General features: G+C 39.7%; 1 protein-coding gene across 1 annotated transcript; it reads left to right on the forward strand.

The window, feature by feature from the left end:
• The first annotated feature begins 7,868 nt into the window (after positions 1 to 7,868).
• Positions 7,869 to 21,981, forward strand: TMEM50A (transmembrane protein 50A). The gene is made up of 7 exons (XM_081146215.1): positions 7,869 to 8,395; positions 10,657 to 10,761; positions 12,661 to 12,773; positions 15,309 to 15,376; positions 17,176 to 17,268; positions 20,291 to 20,351; positions 21,482 to 21,981. Exons 2-7 carry the CDS (start codon positions 10,669 to 10,671, stop codon positions 21,525 to 21,527), a joined length of 474 nt encoding a protein of 157 aa, XP_081002341.1. The 5' UTR covers positions 7,869 to 8,395; positions 10,657 to 10,668; the 3' UTR covers positions 21,528 to 21,981.
• The last annotated feature ends 1,240 nt before the right edge of the window (positions 21,982 to 23,221 follow it).

Raw genomic sequence — 23,221 nt, forward strand, 5'->3', positions numbered from 1 at the left:
CACCCATGTGACCACCCTTGCTTGGCACTCTATCCACATCTCTGAGGAAGCATCCTAAGTACTATCACAAGAAAACTGAGAAGACAGTGCCCATCTACCAGGATTTGTTGTTGTTAATCCTCACCAGAGGATATTTTTTCCAGTTTTTTTGTTTGTTTCTTTGTTTTAGAGAGAGTGGAAGGGAGCAGGAGAGACAAAGAGAAACATCCATTGGTTGCCTCTTGAATGTGCCCAGACTGGGGCTGGGGATCGAGCCTGCAACCGAGCTATGTGCCCTTGACAGGGAATTGAACCCAGAACCCTTCAGTCTGAGGGCCCGTCGGAGACGCCAGGGAGATCTTTTGTTATCATCTTAATTAGCCATGGTCATCTGGGCAGCTTCACCAGGAAGCTACAGCTTAACTCTCCCCAGGGAACCACCAGGCCATTTCCTGCAGATCTTTGGGGGAAGGAATTGAACAAAGGGAGATATAGGTACATGTGCAGTGAAGTCAGGGTGACGGGGTGATGGGTAATGTAGGGAACATGCTTGTCTGACCGTCTAGCCTGGGGAACAATGGGTAGGGAGTGGACCCCATCAGAAGCATGTGAAATCTTGGAAAATTAAAATCCTCAGACAGAGTTCCTTCCCCTTTGTGTTTTTTGTTTGTTTTAATATATCTTTATTGACTTCAGAGAGAGGAAGGGAGAGGGTGAGAGAGAGAAACATCAATGATGAGACAGTCACTGATTGGCTGCGTCCTGCACACCCCTTACTGGGGATTGAGCCCAAAACCCAGGCATGTGCCTAGACCTGGAATCAAACCTCGGTCTCCTGGATCCTAGGTCAGTGCTCAACCGCTGAGCCACACAGGCCGGGCCCTGCTTGTGTTCTTCTTGCTCCTCTCTTGCACCGTGACCCCTACTCGCCTGCATGCTCTCCTGTTCTCCCCCTAGCTATGTGGCCTTAAGCAGTTACATGGTCATGCAAACCCCACAGGCAATGGACTACAGCTGGGAACACAAGCTAAGCTAGTCAGATGGTAGGCCGGACTGGACTTTAATGTGGAACAGAAATTCTGGGCAGTGGCCTTAATTCTGGCCTTGCCAAAGACATGGTTGGACTTTTTCCATGGCAAGACAGATGGATATGGGACCTTGGAGGGGGGAACCCCCTTAATTTTACATCAATAAACCTTTCCATGAAACCCCATTCTCCCATGGGGGCCTCAGGAAATTCTTTTCCTCATGGCATCCGAAGAACTCCACTTCCAATGATAACACCTTCACCCCTTCCACCATGTGAGGACACAACAGAATGGCCATCATCTGCAGCCTGAAAGAGGGCCTTCACTTGAACCTGACCATGCTGGCACCTTTATCTTGGACTTTGAGCCTTCAGAACTGTGAGAAATAAATCTCTGTAGTGATAAGCCACCCAGTCCGTGGTATTTTGTCATAGCAGCTGGTACAGACTAAGGTGGAGGCAGAATGATGGCTTGGTGGTAAGCACTTCTGGATGCCTTGTTGTGATTTTTCCCCCCCAGTGAAATAAGCAGCTGAGATTGATGAGGGACAGGAGATTTTGAAGGTCTGAAGAGAAAGGAGAAGGGACAATAGTCATCCAGGATGAAATGGACTAAACTACAGGACAGTTAAGCACTGCTCGGAGCGACTTGTAGTGATCATGAGTTTAAAATGAGACTAGTCAGTATTTTTCCTCCAGCACTTGATCTCTTACCATAGTGGAGACTTTCAGTACCTGAATAGAGTTAATACTGAGTTTATGTTGCATGCACAGAAGAGATTTTTCAATTTGCTACTTACATTTTGTTATCCTCTTCTGAGGCTATTTTTCCCACTGCTTTTCAGAGTGGAAGTGAGAAAGAAACACCGATTGGCTGCCACCCACATGCACCCCAACCAGGGCCCGGAATCGAGCCTACAACCAAGGTACATGCCCCTGGTTGGAATCAAACCTGGGACCCTTCAGTCCGAGGGCCAAAGCTCTAACCACTGAGCCAAACCAGCTAGAGCTGCTACTTATATGTTAATTGGAAATGCTTTATACTAGATTTTGTTAAAATTAAGGATTTTAAATAACAGCAAAAAATATCACACCCTAGTTCCGTCTTTCTAATCAAGGTAATTAGAATAAACAGGAAAAAATTTTTAGTGCCTTTCTCTTGAGGATGTTGCTGAATAAAGAAGGGTGTAAAACTGACAATTAGCTTTAAGTCTGTCCATTTACATATTGTTTTCAGAAAAGAGGGAAACGAGAAGTAAATGGTAACTTCTTTAAGGATCCTATATTGATTCTCTAGAAATTTCTTTCTGCTGTTTGGAACTATGCTTGATTATCCATTCAACAAGCATTTTCCTCAATACCTCCATTTTTTACCAGTTACAGGAAAATTACAACTAAGTTAAACATGATTTCTACCTTGGAATAGATCACAGGGAGCTGGATGTTACAGCTGGATTAGAAGAGGCAAATACTACTTTTAAAGAACTTGGTCCTATGTAGTATCACATAAAATTAGCACCAGTAGAGAATTTTATGAAATTTGTAACATAAAAAATTCAAACATATTAATGAGTTTAAAACTTTACATATATATGAAATCTTTCTAGTAGGTCCTCTACTTTTTTAACAGGAAACTGTGCTCATAAAATCTGCTTTGTTACAACTACAGTCATGTGCTTCGTAGAATCTTAATTAGAATATACAATTAGTCTTAAGATTTTTATACTTCCCTTTATGAAGACCATTTGGTGCTTTCGAAAAATTAACAGTTTTGTGAAAAGTGCTTGTGATTCATTCTTCCATTGAGACCAACGGCAGAACCATGTAGTCATTCAACTGCAGGACACACAGATGGACAGTGTGTGGCAATGTTTAAATGCTCTTCTGAAAGTTGATGCCACAGCCCTGTGCACTGATTACAAATGCATACCAGGATTATTTGTCATGGTTTGCCAAACAGAATATGGAAAATGAACATGAGGTTTTCTTGCACAATTCTTAATAGATATATGATCAAAATGTAAGCTCAATTGCTTAAGAAAATCGTAAACACAACTTAGTCACTGAATATGGCTGTATGTAGGTTGTTACTGTGGAGTATCCTAGTTTGGCCAAAGTATTCTTTTCACTGAAAATTCTGACAATCCAAGGTTCTTTTTGTTTCCATAATACTTCAGAGCAAGCAAACAAACAACAACAAAATTTATGCACTCACACATCAAGAAATAAAGATGGATGAAAGGGAAAAAAATTACAAGCTACCAAATTACCAAAGTTTAACTTATATAAATGTAGTTGCACATATAAAATCTAGCTGCAAATTTATTTTTCCAGGACTTTTATTTTTATTTATTTATTTTTAAATACATTTTTAAATATGTTCAGAGAGAGAATGGGAGGAGTTGAAACATCAATGATGAGAGAGTCATTGATTGGCTGCCTCCTGCATGCCCCCTACTGGGGATGGAGCCCACAACCCAGGCATGTGCCCTGACTGGGAATCAAGCCATGACCTCCACTGAGCAACACTGGCCAGGCAGGACTTTTAAATTATAAGCATTATTTGAATGAAAGAGAACTAATCTATTGATAATTTGAAAATGAAATACGATTTTATTTCATAGATTTTTCTCCTTTGTAGTATATAATGAAGTTAAAGCCACCCTGAAACAGAGGCGTGTGTGTGTACCTTCCTCATTGTCTTCACATTATAAGGTGATACCACACAACTCATAAAGACTGAAATCAGACTGGGTGGCTTAAACATCAGAAATCTACTTTCTCACAGCTCTGGAGGCTGGAAGTCCAAGATCAAGGTACTGGCAGGGTTGGTTTCTGGTGAGGCCTTTTTTTCTGGTGAGGCCTTTTTTCCTGGCTTGCAGACAGCTGCCTTCTTGCTGTGTTCTCACATGTACACATGGACACATGTGCTCCTGGTGTCTCTTTCTCTTCTTACAAGGACATCAGTCCTACTGCATTAGGACTCCACACTTATGATCTCATTTAAACTTAATGACTTCCTTAAAGGTTTTATCTCCAAGTCACACTGGAGATTAGGGTTTCAACATATGAGCAGGTGGTGGTGGTAGGGACATGCCCGTAACAGTAGTTATTAAGAGACATTATAAAAAGATAATTGTAATTTTTGATTATTGTCCTTCTGCATAAACTTTCTCAGTGTTTCTCTGCCTTTCAGATATGCTTCCATCATTAAGACTTTGCTTTGAGAAAACGTGATTCCTCATTTTCCCCATTGCCAATTACATTCCATCTACTGAGTGCTCAGTGTATTCCAGGAATTGTCTCAGCTTCTAGGTATATAGATCCATGAGCGAACCATAGCCCCTGTTCATGAATAACTCATAGTCTGACTAAACCTTTAGAAATTCAGAAAATTGCTACCTTCAAAGACATCTAGGAGTTCAAGAGTCCCAGGATGTGAACCACCTTACCTAAAAATCCAACTTACTTGTTAAAGAAAGTATGTTAGTCATTAATTCACTTATTTAACCAGTATTTATTGTTAACTTTGAGCTTAAGATACAAGCAATAAACAAATTGGAAAGTGTCTGACTTCATGAAACTTGTATTCTAAAGGAAGAGACAAACAATAAACAAACAGATATAGACTGTAATGGTAGGTAGTGATAAATATTTTGCATTAAAACAAAGCTAAGAAGAGGACAACTTGCTATGCAAGATACTGTGTGAAGGAAGGTGTCCTTAAGAGGTAACATCTGATCAGAGGCTTGAAAGGCATGAAGAAGTCAGCTGTGTGGGTATGTGGAGGATAAATGTTCAGGTAGCGAGGACTGGCAAGAAAACCAGTGTTACAGCGCGGAGTGAGCCAGGGAGACAGAAATAAGTGATGATACTAATGAAGTGGCTAGGCGCTAGAGCATGAAGGATCTTGTAGGATTTTATTCTACAAGATGAGAAACCCCTGGAGCATTTGGAGAATAGAAGTAATAGAATCTGATTTATATTTAAAATCCTCTCTATGGCCACTGTGTGGAGAAATGACAGGGGAGTGGAGGCCCAAGATGAAGTAGGGAGACACCTGTAGTGAGTAGAGCGAGAAATGATGCTGCTTGCACTAAAGTGATAGCATGGGGGGGGGGGTGTATGTGTGCATGTGCACATGTGTGTGTTTTAAGGTAGGCCCAACAGGTATTGTCACAATCGAATAGCAATTTTTAATCGTGAAACGTTATATGTAAAAAAATAACCAACACCTACAATATTCCTGATTAGTACTCCTCAGCTCTGTCCCTGTCATCAAAAATAAGGAAAGTCTGAGAAACTCACAGCCAAGAGGAAACTGAGACATAATAACCAAATGTAACATGGTACAGTATTCTGGACGGGGATCTTGGAACAGAGAAAAAGACATTAGGTAAAAACTAAAGAAATCTGAGTAAACTGTGGACTTTTGTTAATAATAATGTATCAATGGGGGGGTAAATGGTAATGGAAAAAATAAAATAAGGAAAAAATAATGTATCAATATTAGTTTATTGTTTGTAATAAATGTACCACAAAAATGCAAAATGTTATAGTAGGGAAACGGGGGGGGGGGGTGTAATATGGGAATTTTCCATACTATTTGTTCATTTTTTTCTCTAAATCCAATTTAAAAAGGAAAAAAAACCAACAATGTAACTCACATCCTTGTACCCATGGAGATGGGTGGTGGTGACAACTGCACAATGCAAATATACTTAATACCACAGAACTATACACTTAAAAATAGTCAAAATGATAAATTTCGCTATTTTACTACAATAGATAGAGGTTTGGCATTTTTACTTCAATTTTTTTCTGTTCACAAGGTTTAGAATTAGGTGATTTGCTCAAGTCACACTACTATTAAGTGGCAGAACTGATATTTGAACCCAGATTTGACTGCCTCCAAAGCCCATTTCTTTTTTTTTCTTTTTTTCTTTTTATATCTTTATTGATTTCAGAGAGAGGAAGGGAGAGAGAGAGAGATAGAAATATCAATGATGAGAGAGTCATTAATCGGCTGCAGCCCGCAACCTGGGCATATGCCCTGACCGGGAATTGAACCCTGATCGCCTGGATCCTAGGTTGACGCTCAACTGCTGAGCCATGCCAGGCCGGGCCAAAGCCCATTTCTTAACCACCTGCTTTATTGTTCTTCCATCAGTGTCCCTGGAACCCCTCCTCCTCTTGCACTTCACAAATATTCCAAGATCTTACCTCCTCCAGAAAGCTCTTCCTCATGTGATTCTATCCTGCTTTAGGTCCTAAGATTAATAGCTCGTGTTCATTCCTTTAATAAATATCCATCAAGCATTTTCTAGGTACTAGGAATTATGCTAATACCTTTTCCATACTCCTGTAATTGTCATCACAGCCCACACACCAAAGGGTTGCGGGTCTGATGCCCTGCCCGGGCTGGGGTGTGTCCTGGAGGCAACCAATCGATGTGTCTCTCTCACATAGATCTTTCTTTCTTTCTTTCTTTCTCTTTCTCTCTCCCTCCCTTTCCTCCCTCCCTCCCTTCCACCGTCTCTCTAAAAATCAATGGAAAAAACATCCTTGGGCGAGGAGTAACAAAACAAAGATATCAACCAGCTGGCAAGTCTAGGTTGTCTATTCCTAATGATTCAGGTGTGCTGGCTTTTGCTTTTCCTCATAGTTCTTTCATCTATGAAGAACAAGAACAAACGCTCATTAATTCTGCAGCATATTCCAAAAAGGGTAAGCATGACAAATTAAGCATGCACTTTATTATAATAGCAATATGAAGATGCCCACTTATGTTTATAAAATACTTGACAATCATGTTAATTCAAGTAAATGTAAAAGGGATGGAGAAAGAAAACAAAGAGAAAGTTAATACTGCTCCCCCCCTTTAGTTAATTTATTAGAAGCTGAAGGTAAGATTTGTTAAGTGCTGCCTAGAGCTAGTAAACTAATGTTAAGTCATCCATTGACATTTAAAAAGGTTCCATTAAGAATTCCCTGCACGAGATTTCTCCACCCTGAGTTATTTAACAGTCAGAATTAATCCTGAGGGGTAAGAGTGATGTTCATTTAAAAATATGCTATAGATTACATTGTATAGTTTTGTCTTCCAGTCAGTTCATGCCCCCTCCTCCCAAACCTCAAAGCTACAGAGCTTTCATGCCTCTGAGGAAATCAAAGAAATTAAACAACCCAACGACATCGGCTCCCTAGCTTACTTATATACTGTCTCCCTACAAGGAAAAAAGGAGAACCTGAAGATGCTCTTAACGACAAACGACAGACCCACCTTTTCTGCTCCGCGACCTCTTTCTGGGTGCCCCCTCCAACTGTTGAGTTCTCTCCGTCACCCCAGAGGGTTAAAGCCGCAGCACTGTCGCCCCCGCGGGACCGCGTAGGTCCTTGTGCAATACCTGCGGCGAGAGCCGGACCCGCTGCGGGATCGCGACTCGCTCGGCGGTTCTAACCCTGAGGATTTTCCAGGGGGCTGACATTGGGCGGAGCGTAGAGACATTTTTGGTTGTCACAGCCGGTGGGAATGACACTGGCTGACATCGAGTGAGCAGCGGCCTGGGATGCAGACAAATGCCCTACAGTGCACAGACAGCCCCCATAAACAGAATTATTTGGCTCAAAATGTCAGCAGTGCCTAGGTTGAGAAACCTTGCCTGAAAGCAAAGGGGGAAAAAGGGTCAAATCCCATAAATGGGTCACGGCCCCGGGATTAGGGACGCAGAGTACCCCGCACGCTGAACCTGGACATCCCCACCTCGCGGGAGTGATTTACAAAACATGGTCACAGTATTCAGAGTTAAATTCACAACATTTCATATTCTGAAACAGCTGCTCTCGGAGGCGGAGCTACGGCGAGGGCGGGGCCGGGCGCTGAGGAAATAAACAAGACTGAAAACCCACGACAGTGCTGTGGAGCCCCCAAGCTGGACCCACCTTTTGCACCAGGCGGAACCGGGCGCTTTTCCCGCCACCTACACCTGAGATCACTGAGGGACTGACCCCGCCCTAGGAAACTTACCACCTCACTCAAGAGGGATACAAAGACCCAACGGACGCCTGCCTTTAGAAACCTTAGAACAAAGAGCTACTTCTCGCACCTACAACGGAAGCCCCCGCCGCGGCCGACTCCCGGAGCATGCGCAGAAACGTCGGGGCAGTGGGCGTGGCCCCTGTGGCCCTACCTCCGCCTTTCTCCTCCCACCCTGACGCCCCTCCCTCTGCCCTGTTTCCGCATGCGCGACCAAGCCCCTTAGGCCCTGCTCCTCCATCCGGGTATCCGGCGGCCTGTGGTGGTTTTGTTTTTTGGCTGAAACTGAGAGTGAGGCCGCCCAGTGTGGCCTGACACCGGGCTCCGGACCGACTGCACGGGCGGGGCTGGACGTAAGTGCCAGGCGGGAGTGGGGGCAAGGGAGGAAGCTGCGGGGTCGTGCTCGGACGCGGGACTCAGTGCCCGGCTGATGCCGCCTGCGTCGTCGTCTCCACCTCTGGGAAGCTGCTGACTGGGCTGTGCCTCGGTGGACCCTTCCTGGCTACTTGCTCCTGGCCAGTCCGGCCGGCGGCGGGAGGGGGCGACCGCGTCCGGATTCCGCCGGGCTGCCGGACGGCGCCCTGCCCCGGGACTCACGGGATCCCTGAAAATCACCTTGCGTCCCCCGCTTTAAAGCTGGAGGAACAGCCTGGGCTCGTTCGCACGGCGAGCTAGAACCAGCGCCCGACCTCCCGAGCCCCAGGCCACTCCGCACCCGCATTCCCAGCGTGGGGGCGGGGTTTGGGCCGGCCCGCGGCGGCCCGGCAGCCTGGGAAAACGGGATGGGGCGGGGCCCGTGCGCGGAGCCTGAAGTAAACAGACTGGCGTGCTGTCCCTCCCGGGGACCGAAAACCGCTGAATTTGCAAAACTAAACTTGCCCTAAAGGCAGATCAGCACTGGTCATGTCACAGTTTTTAATATTTACTTTTAAATAGGGAGGTTACAATTGGATTTCTTGCTCTTTATTAGGAAGGCATGTTTTTAGAGTCATGATTGCTTGTACAGGGTAGCTTATGGACAGGTTCAGGTTCGCTGAAGGAGTTCAAGTGTTTCGTGGTTATCAGCAAGTTATACGCAATTCTGGCTTGTTCGTGCTTTGAAACAGGTACTGTGACTGTGTCTCAATCCAGGTCCGGACAGCTCAGCTTGGAGGAATGTTTTATGTAACTTGTTAAGACGTTTTAGGTCAACTATGGTAATTTAGCAGTGGATTTTTTGGTCTGAATATTAATTTCAATGTTGTACTTTCTTTTGGCTGGAAAACAGCTATTAGAATCAGAGATAGAGATATTAAAATGAAATGGGTGTTCCTTTTGTAGAAATCACACCAAAAGGCAGGCTTGGAGAAGGAGAAGATAATGAAGTGATGTGGGTAGAAGCTGTGTTAGTGCTCCTGGACTGTAAATATCAAAATCGTCTAATAACTTAGTTTAGAATTAAAATTAATCATAAGATTTTTAAATATTTAGATATCCACCTTTGTTCATATCCACCTTTGTTCATAAATATACCAAAACCATCTCTTATTTTTTATTGAGATATAATTGACATATAACATTAGTTTATGGTGTACAACATAATGGTTGGATATGCTTACATATCACAAAATGATCACAGAAAGTCTCATTAACATCCATCACCATACATAGTTATAATATTTTTTTCTTGTGATGAGAACTTTCAAAATCTACTCTCTAAGTTACTTTTTTTTTTTTAATATATCTTTATTGATTTCAGAGAAAGGAAAGGAGAGAGACAGAGACAGAGACAGAAACATCAATGATGAGAGAGTCATTGATCGAGCCCACAACCGGGCATGTGCCCTGACCGGGAATCGAACCCGGATCTCCTGGATCCTAGGTCGCTGCTCAACCGCTGAGCCACGCTCAACCGGACGCAACTTTTCAGATAATACAATACAGTATCATTCACTATAGCCACTGTGGTATACATTACATCCCTCCCCAGGACTTATTTATTTTATAAATGCAAGCCAAAACAATCTTTTAAATTAAGAAAAATACTAAATAGAAAAAAGGGAAAATACCACATGAATCCAGATTTTATTTTCCAAAGTTACAATGTGGAAATTTATCAAAAGCAAAATTGAATATTCTGAAGAAGTGTATGTAGCCAAACTAAAGTACAGTTGACCTTTGAACAACATGGTTTCATCTGTGCAGGTCCACTTATAGGCAGATTTTTTTCAATAAATATACAGCCCTCTGCATCCCAGGGTTTCCCATCCCAGGAATCCACAGATGCGGAGGACAAACTGTATGCATTGTTCTACACTATTTTATAACTATTTTATAAGAGGGGCTTGAGTATCCTCGGATTTTGATATCTTTGGAGATCCTGGATCCAATCCCTCCTTGGATACTGAGGGACTGTAGTTAAGTTTTGAGGGAATCAAAAAGTTACCTTAGGATTTTCCATTGCTTGGGGGTTGGGTTCCCGTAAACCCCCATGTGTTCAAGGATCAGCTGTATTTGTAACTTCACTTTTATTAAGTTATTCCTGAACTGTTAATTATTTTCTAAGAACATAAGTCATATTTGAAGCAAGTAATAAAAGTGCTTTAATTGTTTTTCTTTCTTTGTTTTTTTTAAGTGACCTGAAAAAATGTCTGGATTTCTAGAAGGCTTGAGATGCTCAGAATGCATTGATTGGGGGGAAAAACGAAATACTATTGCCTCCATTGCCGCTGGTGTTCTAGTAAGTGTCATTAATAATTTGTGCCTTCATTATTTTGGTGTGTTCGTTCTTATGTTTTAAATTCTGTATGATGTTTTAAAATATGTACTATTTATCTTTGACCACTGAATTTATGTATTTATTTTAAATATTTTTTTAAGTTTATTAGAGAGAGAGAGAGAGAGAGAGATGTGAGAGTGAGAGAAACATTGACTGGCTTCCTCGTGCACGACGCCTACTGGGGATAGAGCCCTCAACCCCAGCATATGCTCTGACCTAGACTGGAGCAATTGACCTTTCTGTGCATGGGACCATGCTCAACCAACTGAGCCACACAAGCCAGGGCTGAATTTATTTTAATTTATGTTGATAATTTGATTTGTTTATGAGAGGGTTAAGTTATTCATTTCATTCCAACTCGTTGAAATTATAGTTTGAAATTTTATTAGTAGATTATTTTTCTTCACCCCCATGGTATAATAAGACAGTGTAGTTTATACATTTATTTATTATATGGATTATGCCTCCTCTTATTGAGTAAATTAAGTTAGGAGGATGTGTTTTAGAAACAGGTCTAAGGTAGTTAAGAGACATGATTGCATTTCTCCATAATCCAGAGTTATCTTTCTTCTCAATGTCATTTAAAAAACAAACAAACAGGAAACTCGTTAAAAATATGTTACTTAGAAGTGACTTATAGTATAAGATTGTTATTTAACGTTGCAAATCCTTCAAGGCATCTGATATTTATATTTTATGATCTTATGTTTTCATGTGCTCTAAGAAGTAAATTTTAAGTAAGCAAACAAAAATTTAAGTTTAAATATCTCTTATTTGCCTAGTGTTTGATATTTATAATCTATGAAAAAAATCCTATCTTTTTCTAAGTAATGGTCAAATATAAAACTACTGTAGAATTCTGCTGTTATAAACATCAGAAAAAAACTTTGAACTTTCATCTATGAAGAAAATAATTATCTTGAATATATTGAGCTGAGGGTAAGAAAGTGCAAGAGTATTTGTGTTAACCAGTAAAAATGTCATTAATAGAGTGTGGATCTGTCTACAACCTGATAAAAATAATTTGATTAGTCTAAAATAGTTATTTTTAAGTAATTTGTCAGAAGACGTCATTTCCAGTGCTGACTGGGTCACGATTGGAAGTCGGGGTGGGGAAAAGGGGTTACTTTCAAAACCTTCTAAGCTACTTGGCCAGTGTTTGGTTGATATCTTACTAGTTTCTGTTCAGATGATAAAACATTTGTGATGTTTTAATGTTTTTCATTATAGATTTTCCCTTGATAATATCCAGAACCATATTTAATTAAGATAAATTGTAATTTGGTGCTAAATTGAATTTAGTATCACACCTGAAACCATTTGTAGACTGCACTGTAATTATCAAAAGGAAAAGCAGAACTACAGCTATAACTTAACAGCGTCCAGAGGATAGCTACAGTTCCATCAACAATAATTATTCTCCATATTGTTTTGAATTTTTTTATTTTTCAATAAATATATCTTTCTGGAGGCTTATAATATATCAGCAGCAGGTCACTCCTCTCAGTGGGAACCTGAATCACTTTCTCCTGCCATGAGATATTGTAACTTATTTCTATGTCACAAAGTTAGATTGTAGACTTTATTATGAAAATATAAAATAATGACTAAAGTAGACTTAGAAAAGAAGTTCATGTTAATAAATATTCATTGCTGTCAGACTTAAGGGATTTAATATCTTAATCATATATTAAGCTATGTGCCAATTACATGTAAGAAATTGCTGGAACATTTAAGAGAAAATTGAAATTCATTGGAAGGGATCTCTTCACTTTAATACCTTGCTTTCTTTTTAGCCAGTAATATATGAAATTAATATATGAAATTTCTCCTTGGTATCCCCTTTTTTGTTTGTTTTAGTTTTTTACAGGCTGGTGGATTATCATAGATGCAGCTGTCATTTACCCCACTATGGAACAGTTCAACCATTCATACCATGCCTGTGGTGTCATAGCAACCATCGCCTTCCTAATGTAAGTGTCATTGTCAGTGGCACTAATTACATAGGTTGTCACAAAATAGTAATGTTTTACATATAGTTGAGTAGATTCAAATTTTTGAAATGTTGTGAAGTTAACATATTGGGCATTGTTTAAAAATCAAATAGTAGAGGACTTATAAAGAATAGTAACAGCCCTCTTTTCTATTCTTATCTCTCCTCTTTCACTTCTATCTCCCAGCTTCTCTCAGCTCTCTTATTTCTATACTACCAGTGTTTATAACGTTACTTTTAGGTCAGAAACATGTACTTTGTCTTAAGTGTTTATTTATTCATCTAACAAATAGTTATTAAGCTTTTATATTCCCAGACTCTGCTGTCAAAACGGGAAATACAGTTGTGAATGTAGCAGGAAAAACCTTGCCTTTTTGGAATTTATACGCTAATGAATGAGGCAGATAGTAACAAAAGAGAAATAAATTAAATACATGGCATGTTAGATAATGATAAGCCCTAGCAAGAAAAAGCAGAGAAGAGAGACATGAGATGTCAGCAGGGGTTGTAGAGATTTTAAGTGAAGTCAAGGAATGCCTCACCAAGAAGGTGTTTTTTAAGTAAAGACTTGTAGAAATGAAGGAACTCATCATGGAAATATACATATAAGAGAGAATCATTTCAGACAACAGCAAGTACAAGGGCTCTGTGGCATGGAGACCAGTAAGACTGGAGTAAAGGGTCAGGGTAATAAAAGCCAAAGAAGACTGAAGAACTAACTGTTCCAGACTGAGGAGACTGAAGAGTCATTAGTACAAAATGTACCTCATGATTCTGAACAGGATCCTTTTGCTATTAAGAGCATTATTGGGACAGTTGGGGAACTTGAATGAGGTCTGAAGATTAAATGGTAATGAATCCTTGCTCATTTCCTGATTTTGATGATTGTATTGTGGTTCCGTAGAACTGTCTTGTTTGTGGGAAATACATATAATTGTATGTCTTGTTTGTAGGAAGTACAGTTCCTGGGATTGTGGGGCATCATGTTGGCAACTTTCAAATGTTTCAGGGGAAAAAATTTGTTTGAAATGTACTTGGAACTTTTGTGTAAGTTTGAGATTATATATAAAACTAGTAATATCAGAGAACAACTAGAGATTGAGAATGTTTTTAATAGTTAAGATTGACAAGGCAGAGTCATGGCTATCTTACAGAAAGTTGTGAAGTTTATTCAAGTGGCTCAGCAAGGAAAAATAAGAGCTAAGAACCACTAATGCAGGAACATCTGCATTTTTAAAAATATGAAGCTAGTTTTAAAGTATATTTATTTTATGTACTAAGTAATTGAGTTAATGTAGTCCCTGAAAATAATTACGAGTATTTTTGTTGTTGTTAATCTTCACATGCAGAATCAAACCTGCAACCCAGGTACGTGCCCTTGACCAGGAATCGAACCCACAACCCCTTGGTGCGTGTGGGCTGACACTTTAACCACTGAACAACACCGGCCAGGGCACAACTATTTTGATCATTCTAAAACTAAGATTTGAATAAGTTAAGACTTTATATTTTAAAAATTAGAATTCAGATATTCAACACAGTGGGCACCTACCATGTGTCAAGCCCTGTGTGTGTGTGTGTGTGTGTGTAAAATGTATATAATGTTTAACTTTTTAACTTGATATATTGTGAACATTTTCCCATGACATTTAACATTTTTTTAAAGGGTACTTCTAAAGAAGGCAACGCTATTTCAATCTAGAGTGGTACTCTATGAAAGTCAGTGAAAGACTTTTTGTTTGGAACATCTATCAGGAATTGGAAAAAAAAAATTTTACCACTTGAATTTCTTTGTGTTGAGTATGTCTGATACATACAGATGGAAAACTAGATAGGACCAAGCTAAAGATTGTTCCAGTCTTAGCAAGATATAATTTTGAGAATTTTTTTTTTATTGAGGTATAATTGAGAAATTCACTCTAACATTTTAAAATGCATCAGAATCATCTAAAGGACTTGTTAAAACTCAGATTGCAAACCCCTTACCCAGAGTTTCTGCTTCAGTAAGTTTGGGCGGCGCCCAGGAATTTTCTTGCAATGAGTTCCCAGGTGACGGCTGATTCTGCTGGTCTTGAGACTATAACCACTACTTTAATTACTTTTTAATCCTCCCCCTAGGATATGTTTCCCTTTGCTTTTCAGAGATAACGGAAGGGAGAGAGAGAGACATCAATGTGAGAGACACATTGACCAGCTGCCTCCCGCATGCACCCCGACTGGGGCCAGGGCTGAGCCTGCAACTGAGGCATGTGCCCTTGGCTGGTCAAACCCCAGACTTGTCAGTCCATGGGCAGACGCTCTAACCACTGAGCTAAACAGGCCAGGGCTTTAACAACTGCTTTAGAGGGTGTCTCGTTGAAGGGACTCGCTTAAGGTCATGTGAACCCATACTCAAGATTCATGAGGCCTAAGCTTAAATTTGAGGAACTCTAGCTTATTGTATCTGGTAATTTGATGTCATGAATAGTCTCCTCTTGGAGTCAGAGACCCTGATTTCTTCGTTTTATTTATACAGGATTAATGCAGTATCAAATGGACAAGTCCGAGGTGATAGTTACAGTGAAGGTTGCCTGGGTCAAACAGGTAAATAGGTGCAAATAATATCTTACTGTGCATCCTTAAGGAGAATATACGTGGAAGGCCACTTGTGTGACTCCTTCAGATCGGGGTAGAATGCAGGTGTATCTAGAGCAGAAGTTACAGGTTCCAAGGCATAAGGTAAAAATTGCGTTTGGTTAAAGTCAGCTTTAAAATACAGAATACACAGTTTTGAATATATAACCCTATGCAATAATATGTAGATATAAATGTATACAGTGTACAGTAAAGAACAGTACTGAGTATATATGCAAAATAGAACATACGGTATTTTCAGCTATAACACAAATTATTTTCTTCCCTTTTTTGCCAACCTTATTTGATGAATTAGTATTTTGAAATAGTTTAAAATCATAGGTTTCAGTGTCTTTTAAAATACATAATATAAAATTTCCCATCTTAACCATTTCTAAGTGTACAGTTCAGTCCTGTTAAGTACATTCACATTGTTGTGCAACCAACCTCCAGAACTTTTTTTATCTTGCAAGCTGAGTACAGTAATAGAATTTCAGTGTTTAGGTCCATCCAGTCCCTTCCTTCTCAGCTGAGGAACTCATGTCCCCTGGACTCCACTCGAGGTAGTCAGGATATAGGACACGTGTGGCACAGCTTCCTGGAATCCAGTTTGCTCAAAGAATTGAGACAAAAATTTATTGAGCAATCTAAATGGTAAACCGAAAATGTTACATCCATACAAAAATAAACTTGGATATAGGCAAATTGCAGGGGTTTTGTTTGTGTTTATAATGAAACAGGAGAAACCACTAGTTAACTCTGGTCGATGTTTCCAGACTCTCCTTGGTTCACTCTCTTCCTAGACAAACTTAAGTAGAAGAGATACAGAGACACTGACCTACTATAACCTTGTAAACTCTAAAGGAATAGGTGAACATTAGCAGTTAGTGTTGATAATAATAGGACGGTAATAGCTAGAGCTAAAAGTAGAATATGGCATCACATCTCTAATGAAAATTTGTTAGGTTAGCTTCAGGGGTTTCAGAGCCAGTTGTATTTGTTTTAATATGACGTCTATGAGTAACAGCTTATTTATTTCATAACTATCATTTTATATTTTGTATGTAATCAGAAACTTATATCGTTCTGTTTGCTGAGCTATATTGAATGGGCCAGTGTTTTTATTAAAATTTATTTGTGCTAATTAAATAAACTCAGCTCAGAGTTCATTTTAGGCAGTCTAATGATACCATTTATTTTACAGCAGGTGTTCATAAGTATTATATAAATGTGATTTAAGTCTTCCTCTATTAATATAATTTTAATGTAGCTTTCCTAAGTGCCAGCCACAATAAATACGTGTTTATTTTGCTGCCTGATGTCCCTGAAAGTGAAATGTGGTAGTGTATAGATTCACACATCACTGAATATGAATTTTTTGTTGAGTATACCTATGTTTTTGTTGGAAAGTCCTCTTGGAGGAGCTTAAATTTTGCAACACAATTTCTAAAAATATATGGAGAATGAGCCTCTAAATATGGTAAAACATTTTGTAAGCTTTTTATTGGATGGTGAGGACAGTTTTTCTCAGTGTACATATTTAAGGAAAGTAAATATAGTCACTTAAAATACACAGACTAGCCAACAAGAAAAAGGCCAATGTCTTCACTTGCTGAAAGATACTTAACACATCTGGTCTCCTTATTTTTAGACTGTTATGGCAGTTACACATTTTTTCTGTTTGGGTTCTTGTTTCCTTTTTGAAAAGTTAATTGAACTGACAGCTGCCATATGAGAAACAATTCTGATAAAATGTTAATTCTTTTAAGGTGCTCGCATTTGGCTTTTCATTGGTTTCATGTTGGCCTTTGGCTCTCTGATTGCATCTATGTGGATTCTCTTTGGTGGTTACGTTGCTAAAGGTAAGAGAGAGCACAGCTTATATTTTACTTCAGTGGAATACTGAAATTGAGCATTAAAGTTGGTTATTTAGAATAAAGCTTTTTTCATGTAGCTAGGGCAGCTACTAGTAATGCATTTATGCCTTGGAACTCCCCTCTTCTTATCAGTATTTTGTTTTGTTTCGTTTCGTATGTTTTTAGTATCACTTTCTTCTATATTTTTTCTTCTAATCTAGAACCTGGAAGGAATGGGACATAGCTACAAACCTTGCTATGGCTTCCAAAAACCTCAAAAGCTACTTGGCGGGTTTTAACTTGCTGAATAATATCCATGCAAAGCTCTAACAACCTAGAATTGAAATTTATTGAGCTAATAAGCCTTCCTGATAATGACATCATCTCCTTTTAAATAGAAAAGTAAATTAACATTTTATGTGCATCTGTTATTTGAGGGCAGTTTAAGGCAAGCTCAGGAAAAGGCCTGCTTTTAGATCCTTGGCTGAAATTTCACCTGAGAGACACCAGAAAAATATGAAAAACCACTTAATGTTCCAAATAAAATTGACTATGCTTATCATAGTAAAAATACAATATTAATGATTTGTGAAAACTGGACCCAGCAGGATTTGCTGAAGGATCTAATCTAGCTCGTATTTAACCCTGACTTGTTTGAATAAAATGTGATTCTTGAATTAAAATCATGAGTTTCCTCAATTTTTATTAAAATCTTTTTAAGTCTTACAGACAAGGATGGTAGGCCTTTTATTTATTTATTTTTAAAAATATGTCTTTATTGCTTTCAGAGAGAGGAAGGGAGAGGGGGAGAGAGAGATAGAAACATCAATGATGAGAGAGTCATTGATCGGCTGCCTCCTGCGTGTCCTGTACTGATGATCGAGCCCACAACCCCGACATGTGCCCTGACCAGGAATCGACTGGGAATCAAACTGCGACCTCCTGGTTCATAGGTTGACTCTCAACCACTGAGTCATGTCAGCTGGGCAAAAATGATAGGCATTTTACAATATTTATATTTTTATTTTGTTTATATATTTATTATTAAAACCATGTTACCAAAAGTATAGACAAGGAAAAAAACAGAAAAAGGAACTATATTAATTTTACTGCTCTTAAATATTTTGGTCTCTTATGCTTTTTTGTTGTTGTTAATGCTCACCCAAGATATTTTTTCCATTAATTTTTAAAGAGTGAAAGGGAGGGATTGGGGAGCTTGGAAAGGGGCAGACACACATCAGTGTGAGAGAAAGACATCGATTGGTTGCCTCCCGCACGAATTAGTTGCCTCCTGCGTGCGCTCTGACAAGGGCAGGGGAACAAATCTGCAACCCAGGTATGTGGCCTTGACCAGGAATCAAACCCAAGACTCTTTGGTCCACTGGTTGACCCTCTACCACTGAGCCACACCAGCCAGGGCTCTTCTGTTTTTTATGTAGTTATAATTATAGCATAAATAAAAAAATGTTGAACCTTGTTTTTGCATTTAACATAATATGGTAAGTAGTTCTCTTGCTGCTACAAAATCTTTGTCACCATCACATTATAAAAACAAAAAATTTGAATTACAGATATTCATTGTAGAAAACTGAGACTAAAAAAGAGCTCAAAGAAGAATATGAAATTACTGATAATTCTTCTTTCCCAGATAGAACTGTTAATACAGAGTTCCTTTTTGTAGGAATGTGTGTATCTCATAAAATTTTAAGATTTGTTCCAAAAGGCCTTTGGAGCCAGGTTATGCCTTGAGAATCATTAGTAGCAGATCTATAATTTTATAAAGTTGCCTTTCTATAGGATCATTATGAGCTATTCTAGTGATAATAGTTATTTAATGTAGGGTATTTAATGTGGCCTTGTCATGAAGGCCTATACAAATGAGCTGTTACGGTAAAATCAGATTAATGAAAAAACATTCTGAGAAAAAATGAACAATTCATCTATTCATCATGCCTTGGCTTGTCAGTTAGTGAGTAATTATTGACAGCTAATAGTGGAAATTTATGAGAATTTCAACTTTAGTCTAGGATAAAATCAGAGCAAAATGTTCCTTTGGCAGTCTTGCCTGTCTTAGCTATTCTATCGCTGCAGAAGCTCAGGCAAAAAACCCTGGGTGGTTACGGCCTCTCAAAGATAATACCTCTCCTTCTCTCACACTGCACATCCAATTCATCAGCAAATCCCCTTGACTCTGCTGTTAAAATATATCTCCAAATTGACCACTTTACCATCTCCATTGCTCCCACTATGGTTCAGTCCATGAGTCTCCTGCCTGATTTCCTGAAATAGCCTACTCACAGGTTTCTGTTTATCCCTTTGGCTCATTTAGTCTGCTCTCAGCACTGAACCAGAGAGATCCTATTAAAATATGTCAGCTCATGTCACTTTTTCACCTCCAATGGCCCTTCACCTCACTCAGAGTAAAATTCAAAGCCCTTCCATGACTGCACAGCTCTGAAGGATCTTCACCCCCTGACGTGCCCCTCGTATTTCTCTCACCTGTCTCCTGATTTCTCTCTTTTGCCTACGTGACCATCCCTCTAATGTACCAGTGTGCTCCCACCTCAGGGCTTTTGCACTTGCTCTTCTGCTGCTTCTATGTGGCCACTGCCGGTACTTCTTTCCTGTCCTTATGTCAGTGTCACCTTCTTATCATATCTTCCTGGCCACCTGTATAAAATGCCATCACTCGCTCTACTTCCTATATCTTTTTTCTCCTTATTTATTCTTTATATTGTCTACCTCTGTGAAGGCAAAAAAATTTGCCTGTTTTATTTCTGCTGTATCCTCAGCACATTAAACAGCGTTGAGCATAGTGTGCACTCAGAACCTGTTAACTGAATTAAGGGATCTGTCAGTTACTGAACCAGTACTCGACTCTGTCATATGTATTATGTCATTTAATACTCAAACCCACCATAGTTACCAGCAAAATCAATTATGTTAGGAAAACTGATATTCACCAAATTATCAGAAACTGAAATGTTTTGAGATGATAAACCTCTAAATATTACAATTATTTTTACAGAAAAAGCCATAGTATACCCTGGAATTGCTGTATTTTTCCAAAATGCCTTCATCTTTTTTGGGTAAGTTTGTTTTGCATTTTTCATCCCATCTTTTCTTTTTAATGCTTTTTTAATAATAGTTTCTTTTATGTCATTTATATATTTAGTTGCTTTATTTACCCTATCCAGTGCCCCTCCCCCATGTTATTGTCATAAAATATGAAGAATGAGGAAGATTTTTTTAAAGACTAGATTATTGACTTTAGAGAGAGGAAGGAGAGGAGAAATATCTGTGCTGCCTCCTGCACACACACCCCCACCAGGACCAGGCCCACAACCTGAGAGTGTGCCCTTGACCAAGAATCAAACCAGCAACCTTTCGGTGCATGGGACAACACTGCAACCAACTGAGCCACACTGATCAGGGCTGATAGCCTTTTCTAACACAGTCAGGCAGAATAAATTCTGTGTTTCTGTGCTCCTTTAACATTTGGTATATGTACCCCCTTCCCCCCCCCATACTTACCACATTGTGTCATCAAAGAATGTGAGCAACTTGCACTGGCTGGTGTGGCTCAGTGCTTAGAGCATCGTCCCTGACACTGAAGGGTCGCTGCTTCCATTCCTGGTCAAGGGCGTGTACCCGGGTTGCAGGTTGGAGCCCTGGCCCTGGTCGGGGTGAGTGCAGGGGGCAGTTAATCCATGTGTCTCTCACGTCGATGCTTCTCTCAGTTTTTCCCCCGCCCTCCCTCCCACTCTCTCTAAAAGTCACTGGGAGAAGAAACCCTTGGGTGAGGATTAGCAGCAGCAAAAGAATGCGAGCAACTCGAGGACAAGGACTGATCTTATGTATCTTTATAGCCCTAGCACCCAGCACCTAATACCTTGATACTCAAAAAGAGCTTGTTGAATGAATTTGATAAAAATCAGACATATAATGGTTACGTACTAAGCACTGATCAACTTTAAGAGTGACATATGTCCCCAGTACTCATAGTGAAGGATGTGGGGAAGCTGGTGATAAACAGCTCAGCTGAGCACAGTGGAAGAATTTACTACTGTGGATCAGTTTCTGTTCTGACACAGCCCATGGGTTTTTTTCATACAACTCACCAGTTACTCTTTGGTGCTAGTTTCCCACGATTCTAAATCTCACGTGTCTTCTTTTCCCAAACCTCACTAGTCATGTGATGTTTCTTGTTTATTCACAGAGGACTGGTTTTTAAGTTTGGCCGAACTGAAGACTTGTGGCAGTGAAAACATCTGATTTACTGCCACTGTACAGCAGCCCTGCATGGGTTTGTTCTGTTTTGTTTTGTTTTGTTTTTTTACTGCTCACTCCCAATCTTTTGTAATGCCATTTTCTAAACATTTCTGAGTGTAGTCCCAGCTTACATTTATGTGATACTAAAATCATGAGAAATCGCTATTTAAACAACAATCTATTGCGGTATGCATTTGATTAACTTATAAAATGTTAAAGAAAAATATTTCACGAGTATGTTTTATTAAGTTTTATCATGGTATAATTTGTAAAAATAAAAATAAATTAGAAAAGAAATTGTGTATACATCTTATATGAGTATTTGTCATAGCCAAGGTCCAAAATGCAATTAAAGTGCTCTTAAGATATGATGTGTATATTTAAATGTGGGCTCTTCTGTGTCAAATGTTAAGTGAAATATATACATTTTCTGGTTTTTAAAAACTATTCAGTGGTCAGAGTTCTTTCTCACTATACTTTTGTGTTTGATTTATACAGTACTGCCAAAAATTCTGAAAACGTTTCAGTGTAAGTGGCTCTTAAGGGTCTCCCAAGGGCTGAGTGAGCATGTCGGAAGAGAGAGGCTCCTGGTGCAGCCACTAGGCTCCTCAAAAGTGTCCCTTCTGTGCCACTGATCGGTGATCAGTTGTGACACATGGTTCTGGTGGGATGTGCAGTGACTCCACATGTACCCTGAAGGAAAGAAGAAAAGGATAGGACTTGACACTATACTCAGGTGACAAATTTTGTTGTTGGTTTGATAATAAATTAGATTCCATGTTTCATGGTATTTCTGTACTGAACCACTATGCTCAAAATAGACTGGCTGGGTCAATTATAATTACAAACGTCAACTTACTACTGGGAATTCTTAGTTTCTGTCTCTTTGGAACCCTGTTATCCCCCAGGCTCCCCATCTTGGCCAAGTGGGAATTATTTTTAAGGAGCTAGCTAACTATGGGATACATGTTCTTCAGAACAACAGCTTGAAATGTTTTCTTTCTACAGTAAGCCCTTCATTAAACACAAAATATCTCTCAGATGATTTAAACCTGTGGTGCCTTTCCATGTCGGCCATAGTTCTCTCCCTGTATGTAAGTTTTGAATATGGCCTGGTCATCAAGACACTACTCAAAGAAAGACTGTATTGCTGCCATCCCACAGCAAATCGGTCATGGTGAGTTTTTAGATCCATAGGCTGTGAGAATTGGAGGGGATCTTAGAGGTTGAAGTCCACCTTCTCTTTTTACAGATGAGAGCACCCAGACCATGGAAGTTTAAATGATTTCCTCAAGGTCAAGGAACTAGTTTTTTGTTTTGTTTTGTTTTTTAATATAACTTTATTGATTTCAGAGAGGAACGGAGAGAGAAAGAGAGAAACATCAATGATGAGAGAGTCATTGATCGGCTGCCTCCTGCACGCCTCCGACTGGGGATCGAGCCTGCAACCCAGGCATGTGCCCTGACCTGGAATCGGACAATGATCTCTTGGATCCTAGGCCGACACTCAACTGCTGAGCCACGCCCAGGCGGGCAAGGAACTAGTATTTTAATGTGGAGGCAGTGCGCTTCCACAGCTGACCACGACATCTTTCCCACAGTTAAATTTAGAATGTGCTTGGGGAGTAAGAGCTACCTGAAAACTGTTGGAATAAAAACATAATGTCTGCAGGGACTAAATATAAGT

Source organism: Miniopterus schreibersii (assembly GCF_964146895.1).
Source record: "Miniopterus schreibersii genome assembly, chromosome: 8".
NCBI lineage: Eukaryota > Metazoa > Chordata > Mammalia > Chiroptera > Miniopteridae > Miniopterus > Miniopterus schreibersii.

What these genes read in the sequence shown, in the direction of transcription:
- TMEM50A (XM_081146215.1), top strand. Translation starts at nt 10,669, where the DNA reads ATGTCTGGATTTCTAGAAGGCTTGAGATGCTCAGAATGCATTGATTGG. An exon ending in CCATTGCCGCTGGTGTTCTA is followed by an intron (nt 10,762 to 12,660) that starts GTAAGTGTCATT and finishes TGTTTGTTTTAG; the next exon opens with TTTTTTACAGGCTGGTGGAT. An exon ending in TGGTGGTTACGTTGCTAAAG is followed by an intron (nt 17,269 to 20,290) that starts GTAAGAGAGAGC and finishes TTATTTTTACAG; the next exon opens with AAAAAGCCATAGTATACCCT.